This window comes from Schistocerca americana, chromosome 8, assembly GCF_021461395.2.
Source record: "Schistocerca americana isolate TAMUIC-IGC-003095 chromosome 8, iqSchAmer2.1, whole genome shotgun sequence".
Classification (NCBI taxonomy): domain Eukaryota; kingdom Metazoa; phylum Arthropoda; class Insecta; order Orthoptera; family Acrididae; genus Schistocerca; species Schistocerca americana.
The window spans coordinates 515116304-515134615 of NC_060126.1; the positions used below are offsets into that span (position 1 = coordinate 515116304).

Here is an 18312-nt window from a genome sequence, read left to right on the forward strand (position 1 = left end):
TTGGAGGTCTGTATCTGTCATCAGTCTCGAGAAAATTGATCTGATTTAATGCACTCGTTTGCAATCACACCCTGCCAGCGATAAAGCCAGAGTGAAATGTCCACTTCATTCTTCATATTTCATAAATGGTTGCAGATATTGAAATGAGATTTTGGAAAAGGATGGCACACAAAGAGGACAGTATTCTGCCACATTGTTACTATGCAAAGCTTCATTGTCTACCATTTTATTCCAATAACAACAGATTTTTTCGATGAAAGAATATAATTTCTGAGAGCTGTCAATAGCTGGTGAAACGAGAAATGCTATGGGTTTTGGAACAACATAAGTGAAGTCATTACATGGTTATTTTGTACAGAGGATCTGCTTTTTCATAAGATGCTGACCTTACTTTTCCTCAGTTCCTCACCTAATAAACTATTGTTTCAGAATTACCTCACAGTTGCGTCTGCACAACATGTTGGTGCGGTGATACAGTGTAAACTCCACTTAGTTTTGGCAAAAGAAGCAAATTTTAACATGGCAGCAATAGAAATGCATAGGTTTTGCTGTGAAAATTCTCTGCTGGTGATTCTTCTCTGAAAGTCACAAGTGGTTGACAATCCAGGCGAAAATAAATCGCTGCATTTTCAGTGGAATTTTTTTTGGAGACTAACCAAAGAAGAGGTGACAGATCTTTCTGAATGGTCAGAATGCAAGTGTGGGCATGGAGGTTCCCTGCTTAATATTTACCAAAAATTTGAGTGCAGGCTTCAGTTTGTAACGGCACTTCCCCTCAGCCTTTCCCCTACAGCACTCCGAGTGGATCCCCCCCTGTGCCCCGCTGCCACCGCTCTTCCCACACTTCCCCAGCCGACAGTACATCTAGCGGCCACGGCATTTTGCGCACACCATATCTGTGTATGGCACATAAACAATGTTTAAATTTTTCATAGTAGCTGACACTTGTATATATCTGTTAACTGTAGGTAGTTGCGGCATTAAAGGGGCTTATACTGCAAAGTTGTCAATGTTGGCAAACCATGACAATGTTGAAATTGTACTCTCTTTCCTCAGTGTGTGATGGCTGCTCGCTCGGTTTGTTCATGGAAGTACACAGCTTAATCTACAGTATGAGCTAGAAAATGACTTCATATTTTTTACATTGCTAAAGCTTAAGGTAATTTGGTTTAAGGATTGGTCCAGCATAACAATTACATGCCTTTAAGGTGCCAGTCTAACAGTTAATCAGCTCAGCTGTCAAGTCATTTCAGGATTGTCACTGGCCTGAATGAAAGAAAGTGGGTTGCCAGGTAAAAATTACATGCCGAAAATGTACCAGAAGAGATCTGTACTTTTTGAGAGTTCAGTTTTGGCACTATTTCAAATTGAAACCATATTATTTTAACTTTTTTGTTTGTTGTCTCATTTTTCATTCTTTTGTGTTCATTAGTTATTGTGTCATATTTTCAGGCTAATGTTTTTTCACTGTTCAGGGATGCTGAGGATGCAGTCCACGCAAGGGATGGTTATGATTATGACGGATACCGTCTGAGAGTAGAATTTCCCCGTGGTGGTGGTCCTGGGACTTTCCGTGGCAATGGTCGAGGCGGTGGTGGAATGGGTGAGAGAGGTGGCCGTGGGCGAGGGCCTCCAGCTCGCAGATCGCAGTACAGAGTTCTTGTTACAGGTATTGGCTACATGAAGTATACTGTTTTATAGATTGACTGGGATAATTTTGTTTGTTTGTTAATTTTTTTACTTTCTGTTTTGTGTATATGCATTTTTGTGAGTGTAACAGTACTAGGGTATCTACAGGTCAGCAATGTTGGGAAAGTAGTGAAAATGAACAGATGGTTATGACATTATTGAAAAGTCAATGAAATTGAGTGGGAATCCATGAATTTTGTGTTGTGTGTCAGTCAAGTGCTGTTCTAGAAGGGGGTAGCAAGTTAGCACTACCCACAAAACTGCTGTATCCAGCAGTCCATTTAACAGAACTCTCAAGTCTTTATCTGTAGGGGACTTCTGTATCCACCTGTGTAATCCGTGTTGGCAAAGCCTCTGCTACTGCAGTTGCAACCTTCTCATACTTAAGTTAGGCATTCACTAAGAATGCGACTTGAAGGGGGCCATTTGTATTTATTCCAGGATGAAAGGTTTACCTCGCTTAATTAAAATGGAATTTGCGGTTATGTACATTGTTTTGTTCTTAAGTGGGTGAAAGTTTGAACCTCAGTTCCTCCACCCCTTCCACTAATCACCCACTGATCATCTACGTGCAGTGCTGTTAGCAGGTTTCTGTGTATATATTCTTTTAGAAACCTGTTGTTAATGGCCTTATTTTTAGTTTGATACTTAAAATTGAAGTAGTGGACTCGTAAATTTTTAAAGTTGCCTGGAAAATGCAGGTGCAAAGACAAGTGGCTTCACTAGGACAACTCGGAAGACTTGGAGAGTGTCTGTTTGACCAATAGAAAGTAATAACTTTAAAGCAAGGTGTATTTTGTGCAAATGTGATATTGACATTAGTGCCAGTTGCATTTCATATATAAAAACACGTGAAAGAGGAAAGAGACATTCAGCATTGGTTCAGTAATTAGTTCCAGGGCAACCGAACAGGTTACCTTTTGCTGTAGTGGTGCCACACAGTCACAGGTTTCTTTTGAACAGAATGTGAATGGCAATAACAAATTAACATCACTTGGTCCTGCTACAACCTCAAGAACTTCGGTTGGAGTGTGTTCAAAAACAAACTCATTGAAACATTCTTTTGGTACTGATGAGACAGTAAAATCTGAAATTATACGAGCTATTAATATCATCATGCATCATTCTTCAGTACGAAATTCTGGAAACTCAAGGCATATTCCAAATTATGTTTCCCAACAGCATGATTGTCAAAACAATCTAGTGACACAAGGTTAATTTGTCATTCTTATGGACTTGGTCCTTTATCTCCTTTGTACCTACGACGCCTCAATTTTTTGTTGAACATCTTGAGGATAAGTTTGGGGAAGGGACAACACTGTCAAAGATGAGAAGCAGTGCAGTCTTGATTCAGACAGCTTCTCAGCCCAATCCCGAGCGTTACTCGATTGTGACTAGCTGGGTGATATTCCTGTTTGTCACTTCCCATAAAAGCCTCAACACAGTCCAGGGTATTATTTTCCATCACCACCTCCTCTTGCAGTCTGATGACGAGCTCTGTGCCAATCTAGAACGGCGGGGTGTTCATTTCATCCAGCGTGTGTACGGGGGCACAAAAACAGCAGGTTTCTGCAAATACCTTCATCTTGGCCTTTGAGGGTGATTCTTTGCCTGAAAAGGTCAAGGTGATAGTGTACTGCTGTGACGTTAAACCATACATCCCTCCCCCTATGCGGTGCTGTAAGGGATGGTATTTCGGGCACGTGTCTTCGTGCTGCACTTCCAATGCCACATATCGAGACTGCGGATGTCCACTGCATCCAGATACTCCCTGTGCGCCTCCTCCCACTTGTATTAACTGCGGAGAGCAGCACTCCCCATACTTGCCAGACTGCACAGTACTCCAAAAGGAGCGGAAAATCTTGGAGTACAAGACCCTGGACCAGTTGACTTACCAAGAGGCTAAACGTAAATTTGAATGATTACATCCCATTCGGTTGACATTAACGTATGCTGCAGCTGCATTACCATTGCCATCACTAGCCCCAGTCGTACCACACTCTGTGCTACGAACAGTGGGCCCTATGAGCCTCCAAAATACACCTGCCCCCTTGGTGGTAGGGGGCAAATCTCCTTACGTTGCTCCCAAAGTACCTGCTTCAGGAGCAAGGCCCTCCAAATGCAGGGGAAATCAGTCCCCTCCTCCCAGCCGCAGAAGCAACAGCCTCCTCCGGCTCCTCTCGTGTGGAAGGGGTCCCTTGGGACCCTCTTTTCCAAGGTTTCCACTATGTTACAGTGGACACTCACCAGTGACTAAAGGAGCCAAAAGCTGCTGAACGAAGAGATTCCCGGTCTTCCGCTGTGCCTGAAGCTACCTCAGAGAAGTCTTCCCAGCAAGCCCCCAAAGAGAAGCAAGAGGGCAAGCAAACAGTGTGCCTGCTAAGAAAGGGGACCCTTCAGTGGCCCCAACAGCAGCACTACCTACCAATTCCGTATCTGTGTATGTGATGTAGATCTCAGCGTCCCCTGAGGACCTGGACCTCACTGACACCTCATCCACAATAGGAATGGGTACAAATACTCAGTCGGTGGCAGGAGGTGACCCTGAGGTGTAACCTGCCTTCTTGCTTGCTTCATACTTTCCCAGCCTCGTGAAAATGTCATCCTCCAGTGGGATAGTGACAGTTTTTTCCACCTCCTGGCTGAGCTAAGGCAACTGTTGAGCTTCACACCTGCTTTCTCCATTGCTCTCCAGGAAACCTGGTTCCTGGCTATGCAGACCCCTGCCCTTCCTCCAGATGGTGCAGTATCCCTGAACGCATTGGCTGCCCCGATTCATTGACTCACTAAACCTTGGGTGGCAACATGCTTACCGGCCGAGGTAGTGATATCAAAACTTTCCTGTCTCAACTTGAACTCTGCCTCTTAAATACTGGGGCCCCCACACATTTCAGTGTGGCTCGTGACACTTAGTCGGCCATTGATTTATCCCTCAGCAGCCCAGGACTTCCTCCCGTCATCCACTGGAGAGCTCACGATGACTTGTGTGGTAGTGACCACTTTCCAATCTTCCTGTCACTCCCCCGTTTGTCTACCAAGAGGCTTTAAACAAGGCAGACTGGGAAGCTTTCACCTCTGTTGTCACTGTTGTATCCCCCCGCACATGGTATCATCGATGTGGTAGTTGAGCAGCTCACTAGGACGATCATTTCTGCTGCGGAAAACATGATCCCTTGTTCTTTAGGGTGCCCCTGACGAAAGTCAGTACCTTGGTTGCCGTAAATCTCTGAGGCCATTAAGGAAAGGTTTACTATCTTTGGCCCGAAAAAAAATCATGTTCTTTGAGAATATTTTTCTCGGGATGTTATAGATATCAGTATCAAATGTGGTCAAAATGTTTGTTGATATTTCCTCTACAAACTGGATGTGTCGAAGAGCAAAGGCGGAAGTGCCGCCGGAACAATACAAAATTTCGATGTAGACCTCCACTCACGGTATGCCAAAGGTCAGCCGGCTCGTCTTAAATCAAAATTGAGTTGATGTTAGCGAAGTATATAAGATTCTTTAGGAGTTGTACCTCGCTTAAGCTATTGGTAACATAGGAAATGAAATGGCGGCCATTTGAGGGCGGGGGGGGGAGGGGGGGGGTTGTCATTGATTTTTCGACCGGTGTCAAAGTAAAAATATTTATATTTGATGGATTGGAATAAAATTGGAACAACTTCCAGACAATTTAGTTAACTTCGTTGGAAACAAAGAATCATGCCAATCGGTTCAGCTGATTTGAAGTTACCATACTGCGCGATATAAAAAAAGTAATTTCGAGAAAAACGCATTTGAAGTTTTGACTACATGTAAATGCAATATATTGCAATTTACGTTCAATCTGCTATCCCGGGTCCATAAACTAATCCTTCCTCTTCCTCATAGAGGGCATTCTGCTTGATCTGGGCCATCCTGCGCTGCTCCAGAGCCGCTCGTACGGCTGGTGACAGGCGGTTTTCGGCCTCTTGAATCTGGTGGTAGTCCAAATGCATGGCGAACTGCGTCGAATAGTGTCCCAGGGTGACGTAAATCGTTGTCATGGTCTTCTGAATTGCTGAATACCCTTTGTTGAAGATGCTCACTGCCAGGAGAGTCGCAATCTCCAGTCTTCACACCAGAATGCAAATGCTTGGGGGCAAACTTCCAAACACATGCGTTCAAACTTTAGTTTGAGTTTTCTGTGTTTCCTCCCAAGCACCGGTACAATAACTCGTCCTCTGAAAGCGCCTCGTAGATCGGATGAATCACTTTTTGAACTGCTTTGGAGAGTGGCTGGTCGTGTTGATATTTGTCCAGATGTCCGGTAGCCTCTGCAATGTGCCACTTGCACCAACTAGTTTCCCAGCTGGACAATTTGGGTGTTGTGTGTGATCATCTGTCGACCACTTGTGGAAATATGTTGCCCAAAGTGCCTTCTTCATCTGTTCCACTGAATTGGAATGCCATCGGATTGCCGAGCCATAGTATATTGTAAGCTCCTTGATCACTTTATCAGTAAGCTTCCCTTGTCCTTTTCCTCCGATGCCTTTGTTTTGTCTCTTCGCATTTCTACGCCGTGTGCACATTCTTTTCTCTACGTGTCTTACGCGTTCTTTCTTCTCGATGATCACTTCTGGGTACTGGTTCAAATCAATGAGGCCTTTGAAAGTTTTTGTATTGCTGTCCTCAATATAGTACTTGTACTTTACGCCGAATAACTCTTCCGAACGACAAAACATCTCCTTCATGGCGTCGACCTCCATTTTGCCTGCACTTCCGGAATGATTCGCGCTGCATTGTTCTTCATGAGACTCTTACTATTTTTCAAACTCCTTGGGATCTAGTGACGCTCTCTTATCACAACTACTCTGACAGAACGATGACTTTTCTTGACAATCTAATACTTTTTTGGAATATTTGCCGATTAGCGAAGTTATTCCGAACAACGAGGAAAAGCCACGCCTCTTCCATGATCCATCGCTTGAGAATGATAAATGCGTTTGTTCCTTACCCATCTGTCCATTTAGTTCAACTTCCTCAGATACTGCTCTCGTTCGAAAAACCTCAAATATAACCTTCACAGTAACGTAAACATTTTCTGGGCAACTGTAGTACAGAGTAGTAGAGAAGCCAACTGATATATCCGTGAGCCAACAAAAATTCACGCCGTGCATACCTTGTCCTAACAGACACGTAACGAACGTAAGGCGACGATTAATTTCATATGACTCGTTCACCGTTGGAGATGATTTGACATGACCTACGGGACACTTGCATTTTATGGTCAGCTTGAAATCAAGGACTCGTTCACTGGTCTGGGTGAATTTGATGTCGTCGTTGCAAATCTTGCACTTTAATATTGTTGATAAAAGTTGAAGACTGCCAAAAAGTCCAGTGTCGCGTAAGAAAATCCAGGATCAGTCTCATTGTCATCGTAGTCAGTGAATTTCAGCTTTTTTTTGCAGATGTGCTTGTGAATGTAGTCTCATGCTCAGCCGTGTGCTGGTTCCTGTTGAATTTCCACGGCCTCTCAATTGAGCGATGGTCTCTCTCGGGTTTTTGCGGCATTTGCCTCATTGTTTACACGCCAGGAACACAGACTAAACTGATCCAAGAAGTGAATCTTACGTAGGAATCTATATCGCAATATTTACAATATTAATGGTCGGTAAATGAAGTAGACACACAGCGCCATCTATCGATCGTTCAAGTGGTTTTAGTCATGGGCAAGCACATAGAATAATTTTTCGCGGCTACAAAGTTGAAATTCCCAAAAAAACTGGTGCATGAAAAAGGCCAATTTCAGGCAGGTGCATTTTTTTTGTCCAGCCGCGAATAACAAACATTTCCATTCCGTATTCGGAAAAACCATTTCAGGGGTGGATTCTAACCACTTTTATGCATCCAAAAACGCAAATTAAAAAAATTACATGGTTTGAACCAAAAGATAGTGAACCTCACCTTAAAGAGCATCGGCGAGCTCTACAGCAACTTAAGCGGCACCCTACCCTAGAGCAACTAATAGCTTTTAAACGACTCCGTGTCCACATTCTCCAGCTCATAAAACAATGGTAACAGGAGTGTTGGGAGAGGTACGTGTCGACCATTGGGTGCCATTATTCACCTTCCCAAGCCTGGGCAATCAGACATGGTTTTTGTGTACCAGACCCCAACAGGTGTTCCCAGTTTTAGCATAAATTGCGTGTTATCTACCGACACAAATGCAATTGCCGTCCACTTTGCTGAGCAGTATGCTCGAGCCTCCGCGTCAAAGAATTATCCCCCAGCATTTTGCACCCTCAAATGATGGATGGAAAGGAAAGCCCTCTCGTACACTCAACGTCACAGTGAACCCTGTAATGCTCCATTTATTGAATGGGAGCTCCTCAGCGTCCTTGCACATTTCCCAGACACAGCTCCTGGGCCAGATCAAATCCACAGTCAGATGATCAAACATCTCTTATCTGAATACAAGCGACATCTCCTCGTCATCCGCAACTGGATCTGGTGCGATGGTGTCCTTCCATCGCAATGGCGAGAGCACCATTTTCCAGTGCTCAAACCTGGTAAAAACCCACTTAATGTGGATAGCTACCAGCCCATCAGCCTCACCAACATTCTTTGTAAGGTGTTATAATGTATGGAAAGTCGGTGGTTGTGTTGGGTCCTGTAGTCACGTGGCCTATTGGCTCCATGCCAGGATGGTTTCCGTCAGGGCTGCTCTTCCATTGATAATGTAGTTTCCTTAGAGTCTGTCATCCGAACAGCCTTTTCCAGATGGCAACACTTGGTTGCCACCTTTTTGGTTTACGAAAACCTTAAGACACGGCCTGGCGACATCATATCCTTGCCACAATATATGAGTGGGGTCTCTGGGGCCTGCTCCCAATTTTTTTCCAAAGTTTCCTATTGCAATGGAATCCCAGGAAATGAACTTGCTGGCAGGCTAGCCAAACAGGCTACAAAGAAACCTCCCCCAGAGATCGGCATCCCTTCAACTGACCTGCGATCATTATTATGCTCTAAGGTTTTTCAGCTTTGGGAGACGGAATGGCATAATCTCAGTACGTGTCCTTAAGGAGAGTACGAATGTGTGGAAGACCTCCATGCGGTCCTCTTGGAGGGGCTCTGTGGTTCTCTGCTGGTTCCGCATTAGCCATACGTGGCTAACACACAGTTACCTCCTCTGTTGCGAGGACCCACCTCGATGTCACTGTGGCTCACATACGACTGTCGTCCACGTTTTGCTGGACTGCCCACTTTTATCCACTCTGCGGTGAACTTTTAATCTTCGCAGCACGCTACCTTCAGTGTTGGGCAACAATGCCTCAACAGCAGATTTAGTTTTTACATTTTATTCGTGAGGGGTTTTTTATTTATCGTACCACCTAAGGGTGGACATTTAGCCTTCTCCCTGAGGTCACTACCCTCCCTCCTTTATCTGTCGCACTTTCTTTTGCATTTGTTAGTATTGGTGGTCGTCTTTTCCCTACATGTGGTCATCTTGCCTTGGGGTGTAATGGGACCAAACTATAGGGTCATCAGTCCCTTTTTCCTGGTGCACGCAAGGCTCAAAATACAAAAACACCCAACACCACACCTAAAAATAAAACGAATGGAACGAACAGAAAACATGGAAAACATACACAACAGGGAAAAGCAGAAGAAGGTATTAAAACCTTACAGCGTATGGTCAGGGCTGGCTGATCACAATAATAAAGGATGATGAGCCACCCACTCTGCAACACATTAAATGTCCACCCCAAAAAAACTAGTGTGGTTTCTCCTGAGGGTGCCTGATTTATTATCCAGTGTGCTTATATAGCTAGACTTTTTTGCACAGAGTACCCAAGACTGTTCCACGAGTACGTACTCTTTCCCAGGGATGAAACATTGTCTCATTTCCAATCTCATCATTTTATTTCATTCCATTCGAAATGACATTAGCTGCCATATGAAATAGTGGGTTCAAGTTTTCCTGGTAAATATATTGCCCCAGCATTTTTTGTGGGAACATTATTTCTTATTTTCAAATGTAAATGAGAAACAGGCACTACAGTTGGGTTAAGCATGTAAAGGCTCACTGCTTTCACCATTTGTTCACAATGTAAGATGCATTTGTGGTTTGTCTGAGTGTCTAGCCATGTTGTGACCAATTTTTTGGAAAGTGAGCACATCACATTCATAATTGAGCTGGTTGTTAAAATCGCTTGGTCTTAGCAGCTGTAATTTATTAGAAAGCTTTCATACGGTTTCTGTTTCTAATAAGTATGAATTCCTTATCTCTGGTTCACAGCAAATTTTGAGATATAAGATAATTATTTAATAATCTGGTGTACTGTGCATAATTTCCTGTTTAATATCCAGTATGTTTCACAAATTGATGACGATAACAGTGGGATTCTTCAGTCGCTCCTAGTCGTCATCACATCCAGTGCTGGTACTGCTGATCACTCAAACGGCACATCTTGTGCACCGGCTGTTATATAAATACTGTTTGGCCTTGTACATAGGTATGGGTACCACCAAGTTATTAGTTAGGTTGGGCATAGACAGGTTGTATACTAGTAATACACAGAATCCTGCTGTAGAGCATGGTCTACAACGTGACAATCATGATCATGATCCTGGTCACTGTTTACACACATTCCATCAGGATCTCCCTACAGAGACCGGTTTCTCATAACTCTGCGGATTGGAACTGGTGATGCAATATGCGCTTGGTTCTTGTTGTCCACCTGACCTGAAAGTGCATTAATTTCTGTGGTCTTTGCTTTTCAATAATTATTCTTTTCCTTCACTCCACTTTCATTTTCTGAACTGTCTGATAACCCCCACCACACCGCCATGTTAAACAACATAGGTTTCTTTTCTTATAGACTCTTGCATGATGTTTTCTTCCCATAGGAGCTTACCATCACCACCACCACCACCACCACCACCACCACCACCATGACGATTTCTTTAGTAATATTTGTCTTGATTGTTACCCTATTTCCACCTTCAAAGTGCTCAGTTTCCAAATCTTGTCTGGTACGGGCACCAACAATTGGTCTTTCCTTTTCAACCCATCCAGTAAATCTCCTCTGACCCTGGTTTCTGGCAACTGTTTCATCACACTCCCCATTTCCTAAACCTTTCCTGTTATGTAAGGCAAGTCTTCTGATGCTGTTAACCAAAAATCTTGAAATGTATTTTATTGATTTACTTGAAATTTTTATATGGTACTCTAATGTATGAGATATAAGCATACACTGAGGTGACAAAAGTCATGGGATACCGGGCCAGACGTGCTTTAGCCTGGCATACTGCAGGAACTTGATGTGGCATGGACTCAACAAGTCATTAAAAGTTCATTGCAGAAATAGTGAGTCAGGTTGCCTGTGTAGGTGTCCATAATTGCAAAAGTGTTGGTGGTGCAGGATTTTGTGCATGAAGTGACCTCTCGATTACGTCCCATAAATGTGGGGTGGGATTCAAGTCGGTTGATCTGGATGGCCAAATCATTTGCTCAAATTGTCCAGAATGTTCCTGTCCCTAATTATAGTGGCCTGGTGACATAGTGTACTGTCATCCATGAAAATTGGCTGTAAATGCAGGTGGATACAGCTTTATCTACATCCCATAATGTTGTCGACACAACACATTTGGTTTCACAAGGTTTACTTCCATAAACGACCAACCACACTTATTGAATTTGTCATGGCTGGTCCATATCCTAATTATATAATGTAAGTCTCATTTACCAGGTATGCACATACTATACCTTCTAATTATATGACAATAGTCACTGTGCATTATAACCTAACCAACCTACAACAGCCTCACTCAGATGAATGATACGTGTGGCACTTAAAAGTTAATCATCAATCAGTGTTAATTGTCCTACTTTCCTGTCAGTCTTCTTATTCACGACAACACTTCTGTGCACCCTTACAGTACGCTGTTTTGACTGCCATGGGCTCCATGCTCAAAATCTCTGAATGGATTGAAAAAAGGCTTCAAACCCAGAACTTATGCATAATTTTCATAATTTACAGTTGGAAGTTTACATCTCAAATTAATTAAATAGTGCAGAAAAATTGGTTTTTGGCTGAACTCGTAACAACGAGAGTTTCGACTGAAATAACCCTTCTTGATGATGAAACTGCAAAAATGGCTAAATAAACGAAGTGTTAATTACTCAAACTATTTGAGCTCTGATGTTCCATATCATGTTCTGGAAATTAACTACATGAATACTTAAGGGATTTATATGGTTTATATTCCTAACCTTATCAATAATATTGTAATTACATAACTATTATGAAAAGGCAAGTTGGTACCTACTGTATAGCGGAGATGCTGATTCGCAGATAGGCACAACAAAAGGACAGTCACAAATAAAGCTTTCGGCTGGTCAACCGTCTCTTACTATTGTTTTTCCCTCCCTTTTACCTTCTCCTCTCATTCCTCTGCTTTGGCGTTCGACGTTCCTCTTTTTCTTCTTCCTTTATGTCTGACGTGCAACGGGTGACAGGGTAACGCACAGTTCCCAGCCCCGGGTCGACATACCCTCTGACACAGGCCAGGCTCAGGGAGGGGTGATTGCCTGAGCTACAACCTTCCCAAATTCCTGATTGGTTCTTCTGTCAGGTGTTCAGAAGGTGTGAACGGTCACTTACGGCGGGTGCGCCCCCTTGTGAAGGTGGCCCCCAGTTCGAAGGAGCGCGCCATCGGAGACGCTGGCAATAGGGAATTTTCTTGCAACGAGTCAATCATCTTCACAGTCAGTATCTATGAAACATAAACGTAATGAGGCGAATGATTCAAAGACCCTTCCCACTGCCAGTGCTGTGAAATCCTGCTCTCGTTTACGGAATGGCACTTTGCTTTTGAAAACTACATCCGATTCTCAAGAACAACTACTGCTTGCCCCCTCGCTTCTCCGCAGCCACCCTGTTCATGTTGAGGCCCTTAGAATTTTGAATTTTTCCCATAGCATTGGCTGCTTGACAGTCTAACTGAGGCCTAAATCAAGTCTTACCTCTGATCAGGGTGTCATTAATGTCCATCGGGTAATGAAAACGGTAGATTTCTCCTTAGTGCCCACCCGCACTCTTTTTCTTACCTTTGATAGAGTGGTGCTTCTGTCAAAGATCAAAACAGGCTATGAAATTATCACAGTCCGACTGTACATTCCGAACCTGATGTACTGCTGCCAGTGTCGTCGTTTCAACCACACTAGAATGTCTTGTCAACACCCAGCCAAATGTGTAACCTGTGGTAGGGGTGTGCACAAGAGTGATTGCCCGCCTCCTTCTTTCCATTGTATCAACTGCAATGGTGGCCATGCCACCTCCTCTTGGGATTGTCTCGTGTATCATGGTGAACTGGCTGTTCAAGAGATAAGGGTAAAGGGAAAAGTGCCTTAGCCAGTCGCTCGCAAGTTATTGGCTAGTTGCAAACCAAGCGTTCTCCTGTCTGGCACGTATAGGTCTGTTTTTGTCACTCCTTGCTCCATGATGGACATGGCCGCACAGACGTGTGACCTCCAATTCAGCTCTGAGGTTTTTAAATTACCCTGTGTCAAGGTAACATTGTCATTCTACCATCCACCTGTGCAACAAGCCATCAAACTCTCGCTTCAAGGGGCGAAGCCACCAGCTTTACAACAGGTAGGCTGGAAAGGACGTTATACTCTCGTGAAGACTTCGTATTTCCCTTCAGCCAACCAACACCTGAGCCTTTCTCTATATAGAAAGGCTCGAAGAAGTCCAGCAAAGGCAGACTGTCTTCTCCAACACCGACTTGAAGGTCCTCTTTGACAGTGTCGCCATGTGATACCTTAGCCTGGCCGGCCTCTTGTCATTGGCCGCTGATGACAGAGTGCCCCACAAACCAACATCCGTGTCGCTGGTGCGCCCCTCCAGCTGTTTTATAGCATTGGTCTCCACAGATCAACAGCACGAGCAGGCCGATGTTCCTGTGGACCCCATGGAGATGGATCCTCCTGCTTCTGTGCCCTGTAGTAGCGACTCTTTACAGGCTGTCACTCGGCAGCTTTTAGCTCCTTTTAGCATAGCAGTGTTCTGCCTTCAGGAAATGACATTACGCCCTCACGACTGCGTAGAGCTTTCACATTTCTTCCTGGTTCGTTTTGACCTTCCCCCTGAGGTTGACATCCCATCTCATGAGGCTTCATGCTGCTCATACGGGATGACGTTCATAGTCAATCCATCTCCCTGACTACTCATCTTCAAGCTGTTGCAGTTCGCCTTTTCCTTCCCCACCTGACATTTTCCCTCTGTACCATTCATGTCCCTCCATCATTCGATGTCAGCAGGTCAGACTTCCTTCAGCTTATTGGGCAGCTACCTCCCCCATTTTTGTTACTCGGTGACTTTAATGCGCATCATCGCCTTTAGGGTTCTCCGAGGACCTGTCGGAGAGGTGCCCTCTTGGCTGATCGTCGTACCCACCTTAACCCCTTCTGCCTTTACACTGGAACACCCACTTGCCTTTCCGACTCCTCGCACACCTATTCCCATTTGGACCTATCCTCCTGCACTGTCCACCTTGCCGATCAACTTGAGTGGTCCGTTCTTTCTGACACTAGAGCGACCTGTTCCCGCATGCTGATCATTTGCTGACTCCTACCCCACCTTTGTGCACACCCAAAGGGCAGCTTACTAAGGCTGACTGTGTGCCCCATGGTTCTGCCCTGATCATCATCCTCTTTGCTATCTCCATTGACCCTATAATGGCTTGTCTGCTACTGGGTATCTCTGGCTCCCATTTTGTTGGCAATTTTGCCATCTATTGCAGTTCTCTACGAATCTGTTTCACTGAACGGAGTCTTCAGTGATGTCTTGGTTGTCTTTACTCCTGGAGCATCAACAGTGGCTTTCACTTTTCCACTGACAAAACCCTCTGTATGAATTTCTGGCGGCACAGTTGGTTTCTCTGACTGTCTTTACATGTTGGCCTGTTGTTCATTGAAACTATGAAATTGCTAGGGCTCATGCTCAATGGGAAACTCTCTTGGTCCTCCCATGTGTCTTACCTGGCAGCCTGCTGTACACTATTCCTGAATGTCCTGTGTGTCCTCAACAGTACTTCCTGGGGTGCCGATCAAACCACCCTCCTCCATTTGTACCAGTCTCTAGTCCGTTCAAAACACGACTATGGGCACTTTGTTTATGCATCTGCACGTCCATCGCTCTTACGCCGTCTCAACACTATCCACCATCATGGCATCCAATTGGCCACTGGCACCTTTTATGCTAGCCCGGTTGGGAGTCTGTATGCTGAAGCTGCAGAACTACCACTGTCCTACTGCTGTGACTTTCTCCTCAGCAGGTATGCATCCACACGTGGCCACCCATCCTATGCCTCCTCCTTCGATGATTTCTTTCGTCAGTATGGGGCTCATTCCTCTTGTCTGTTACCTCCTGGAGTCCACTTTCAGCACTTCCTATGGTGGCTTAACTTCACACTACCTGCAACTTTCCGGGTGGGTGTGAACCCTTCACCATCTTGGCTTCGTGAAGTGGCCCTAGTTAACTTCGGCCTTCATTTGCTTCGTAAGGACACTACCGCAACCTCTCCCTATCGCCTTCAGCTTCATGACCTTTACATGGAACTTTGCAATAGTACTTTTGTGTACACGGATGGCTCTCGGACTGACGGGGGTGGGTGGTGTGCCTTCGTCATTGGCACCTGTGTCTTTCGATATCGGCTTCCGGCACACTGCTCATTATTCACAGCCAAGCTTTTCGCCCTGTATCAGGCCACGGAGCACATCCAGCAACACAGACTTTCCAATTGTGTGTCTGCTCACTCACTCAGCACTCCTCAAAGCCTGAGTGCTGTACACCGCCCATCCCTTAGTGCAGTGGGCCAGGAAAACTGTCATTTGCTCAGTCTTGGTCATGTCGGTCTGCCAGGAAATGAGACTCCTGACACTGCTGCCAAGGCTGCAGTCCTTGTACCTCAGCCTATATTCCCTCCGATGATGTCTTGTGTTGCCGTCTGTCAGGAGGTGGTGTCCTTTTGCCATCACCAATGGTCCTCCCTTGATGGGAATAAGCTGCAGCTTATTAAGTCTCTCCTATCGGCTTCGACGACGTGCTCTTTGCCCTCCCTGCCGGGAGGAAGTCATTTTTACTAGGCTGTGTATTCTGCACTGTCTTCTTAGCCATTGCCATTTGATAAGTGGCACTATCCCACCACTTCGTACACATTGTGCCCACGTTTTAACTGTCTGGCACTTCCTGACGGAATGCCCATTATTTAACCGTTTATGTTGGATTGGCCATCTGAGTTATTGGCCGTTTTAGCAAATGACGTGCGAGCTGTCGACCGCATTTTACTTTTTATCTGCCAAAGCAATATGGCGAAGGACATTTAATTTTTAGTTTTTGGAGCTCCGTTTCTGTGTGGCGTCTTTCTTAGCCCTTTCTGTACATCCTTGTTTTTAACTGCCTTCTCTTTTGTCAATTGAAACTGATGTATACCGGGTGTATACGACCCAGGACAACCGAGAGATCTTGGAAAAACCCGAGAATTTTTTCATCTGGGAGAAAACCGGGAAAAACCTGAGAATTTTTTAGAATTCTGGGAGTTTTTCCTCGTTTTTGTTTTCAGTAAAATTTTTGTAATTTTGACCTGTAAGAGCTGATATTCTAACAAAGAATATTTCTGTATACTGCTGCTGCAGAATAATACTGCAGCAATAAAACACGCAACGAGAGAAAAATGAAAAGAGAACTTAAATTGCAAAGGAAATGCTCCATATACAGCAACAAAACACAGTGCTCATATAAGGCTCTGCCAACAGCAAAATGTGTCAAAGGCTTTAGGAAGACCTTGCAATGCTTCGTAACAACAAATTGCCTCCGATGAGTGTGACGTCACAACTGTTTACATTAGATTCGTTTTAGCAGTTAAGAGCGGGATCATGCTCATGTGCGGTTGAGTAGTATCTTCTCCCGCTTCTGCCTACAGAAATCTGGCTGTTGGCTGTGTAAGCATTCACAGCAAGCAGCTAGATGCTACCGGGAAAAACTTTACCGTCGTGCCCAAGCTTCCAGAAACATACATGTGCAGTTGGCCCGGATCTTGGGGAGGATTCATTTTCTTGTGGGGGAAGAAAAACCTTGTTTCACAAAGCGCCTAGCACATTGGTGTATCGATTATTCATATTTTTGAACACATTCTAAATTGATTTCTGAATTAATCATAAGTTGATTTGTGAATGTGTGCATAGTGTACGTGATGTCTCTGTCAAGGGAATCCTCATCACATCAAGAAACAAACTTCCCTGCAGACGAAAGGGGCTATACGAGCTGAATGGAGTAAAGCCGAATGGATGAATGCCAACTGCTGTCTCATTATGTGGTTGATTGGGTTTGTGAATGATGAGTGTTATTATAATTACTAGCGAAATCCATAGATTCAGACTACCAGAGTGGAAATAAATGACGAACAGGAATAATAGGTAAGAAAGATTACATATTATCTTCTCGGTGTATCCACGAAAATGAGAGGCGAGTGGCAGTGCCACTATCTAGTATTGCCCCAGTTCAGAAATATCGTTGATCTGGGGCTGATGGGTAAGTGGATAGTCTCCACGTGACCCATGTTTAGCAGTGTGCTCAGCAACAGGGTGGTCCACTTGTTCCTTGGCCACAGTTTGTCGGTGACCATTCGTGTGGACAGACAGCTTGTTGGTTGCCATGCCCACATAGAAGGCAGCACAATGGTTGCAAATGGTTCAAATGGCTCTGAGCACTATGGGACTCAACTGCTGTGGTCATAAGTCCCCTATAACTTTGAACTACTTAAACCTAACTAACCTAAGGACAGCACACAACACCCAGCCATCACGAGGCAGAGAAAATCCCTGACCCCGCTGGGAATCGAACCCGGGAACCCGAGCGTGGGAAGCGAGAACGCTACCGCACGACCACGAGATGCGGGCACAATGGTTGCAGCTTAGCTTGTAGACTACATGACTGGTTTCACAAGTAGCCGTGCCTTTGCTGGGATAGTGATGTTTGTGACTGGACTGGAGTAGGTGGTCGTGGGAGAATGTATGGGACAGGTCTTGCATCTAGGTCTATTACAGGGGTATGAGTCAAGAGGTAAGAGGTTGGGAGCAGGGGTTGTATAGGTTTGCTGGACGGCGGAATACCACTGTTGGAGGGGTGGGAAGGATAGTGGCCAGGACATTCCTTGTTTCAGGGCACAACGAGAAGTAGTCAAAACCCTGGCGGACAAAGTAATTCAGTTGCTCCAGTCCTGGAAGGTACTGAGTTATGAGGGGAATTCTCCTATGTGGCTGGACGGTGGGCTTTAGGATGTAGTGGGAGACTGGAATGATAAGGCATGGGAGATTTGTTTTTGTATAAGGTCATGACGTCATTCATTTCAATAACTGCTTCACAGCCTGTGCCATATGCGTCCTTTCCACCAACACCAATTTCTCTGAATTGCGCAGGTGGGAACTTTCCCTGCAACATGTTCTACGTTCCCATAATGCTCCTGGCCTCAATCATCGTTAAGTCGTTTTCCACACCAATCCAATCCCTTCCCTGTTCCCATTCCAGCACTACACAGCCTCTCATTGCACCAACGCACCCCAGTCTTTTTACTTCTCTCCTTCGCTGCTAGCTC

At 44.8% G+C, this 18312-nt stretch overlaps 1 protein-coding gene across 1 annotated transcript in view; it reads left to right on the forward strand.

Annotated features, from left to right (window-relative positions):
* The window catches only part of LOC124625805 (serine/arginine-rich splicing factor 1A), an 83691-nt gene that overhangs the window by 41542 nt on the left and 23837 nt on the right, over nucleotides 1-18312 (forward strand). The window contains exon 2 of the mRNA XM_047149268.1: nucleotides 1476-1669. Within this exon, the coding sequence (XP_047005224.1) occupies nucleotides 1476-1669 (194 nt within the window). The remainder of the gene's footprint in view (nucleotides 1-1475; nucleotides 1670-18312) is intronic.